This window comes from Cystoisospora suis (genome assembly GCF_002600585.1).
Source record: "Cystoisospora suis strain Wien I chromosome Unknown contig_10, whole genome shotgun sequence".
Taxonomy (NCBI): Eukaryota; Apicomplexa; class Conoidasida; order Eucoccidiorida; family Sarcocystidae; genus Cystoisospora; species Cystoisospora suis.
In genome coordinates, this window is record NW_027152812.1 from 848 (window position 1) to 1,375 (window position 528).

Sequence of the window (528 nt, forward strand, 5' to 3'; positions counted from 1 at the left end):
CACGTCGTCTAAGTAAATCACCACAAATTCATCTAATTCGTTTAAGAATATGCTTTGCATTAGCCTTTGGAATGTTGCCGGTGCTCCGGATAATCCAAAAGGCATCACGAGGAATTGAAAGGTTCCGTAGCGCGTCTTGAATGCGGATTTCCATCTGTCTTCCTCGGCGATTTCTACTTGATAGTATCCTTTTTGCAGGTCGATCTTGCTGAACCACTTTGCCTTTCCCAGCCTATTTATGAGGTCCTGTATCTTTGGTATAGGGTAGTCGTCTTTTATCGTAATCTTATTCAACGGCCTATAATCAATTACCAATCTCAGGGAGCCGTCGGGCTTCCCCACGAAGAAGACGGGTGCAGCCACCGGGGATTGTGACGGCACTATGAATTCTTTATCAATCAACTCCTTTAGGTATTCTTTGAGTTTCGCTAATTTATCCTCCGGAAGTGGGTACGTTGATCTTTTGTACACCGGAACCTCCCCTGGGATCGTATGTATGTGATGTTGCAGCGCTCTTCCTTTCGCTCC

General features: G+C 45.5%; 1 protein-coding gene across 1 annotated transcript in view; it reads right to left on the reverse strand.

The window, feature by feature from the left end:
* The window catches only part of CSUI_000007 (retrotransposon ty3-gypsy subclass), a gene marked incomplete at both ends in the record, with an annotated part of 2,320 nt that overhangs the window by 847 nt on the left and 945 nt on the right, over positions 1-528 (reverse strand). The window contains one exon of the mRNA XM_068060242.1: positions 22-528. This exon is cut by the window's right edge and continues 945 nt beyond it. Within this exon, the coding sequence (XP_067927782.1) occupies positions 22-528 (507 nt within the window). The remainder of the gene's footprint in view (positions 1-21) is intronic.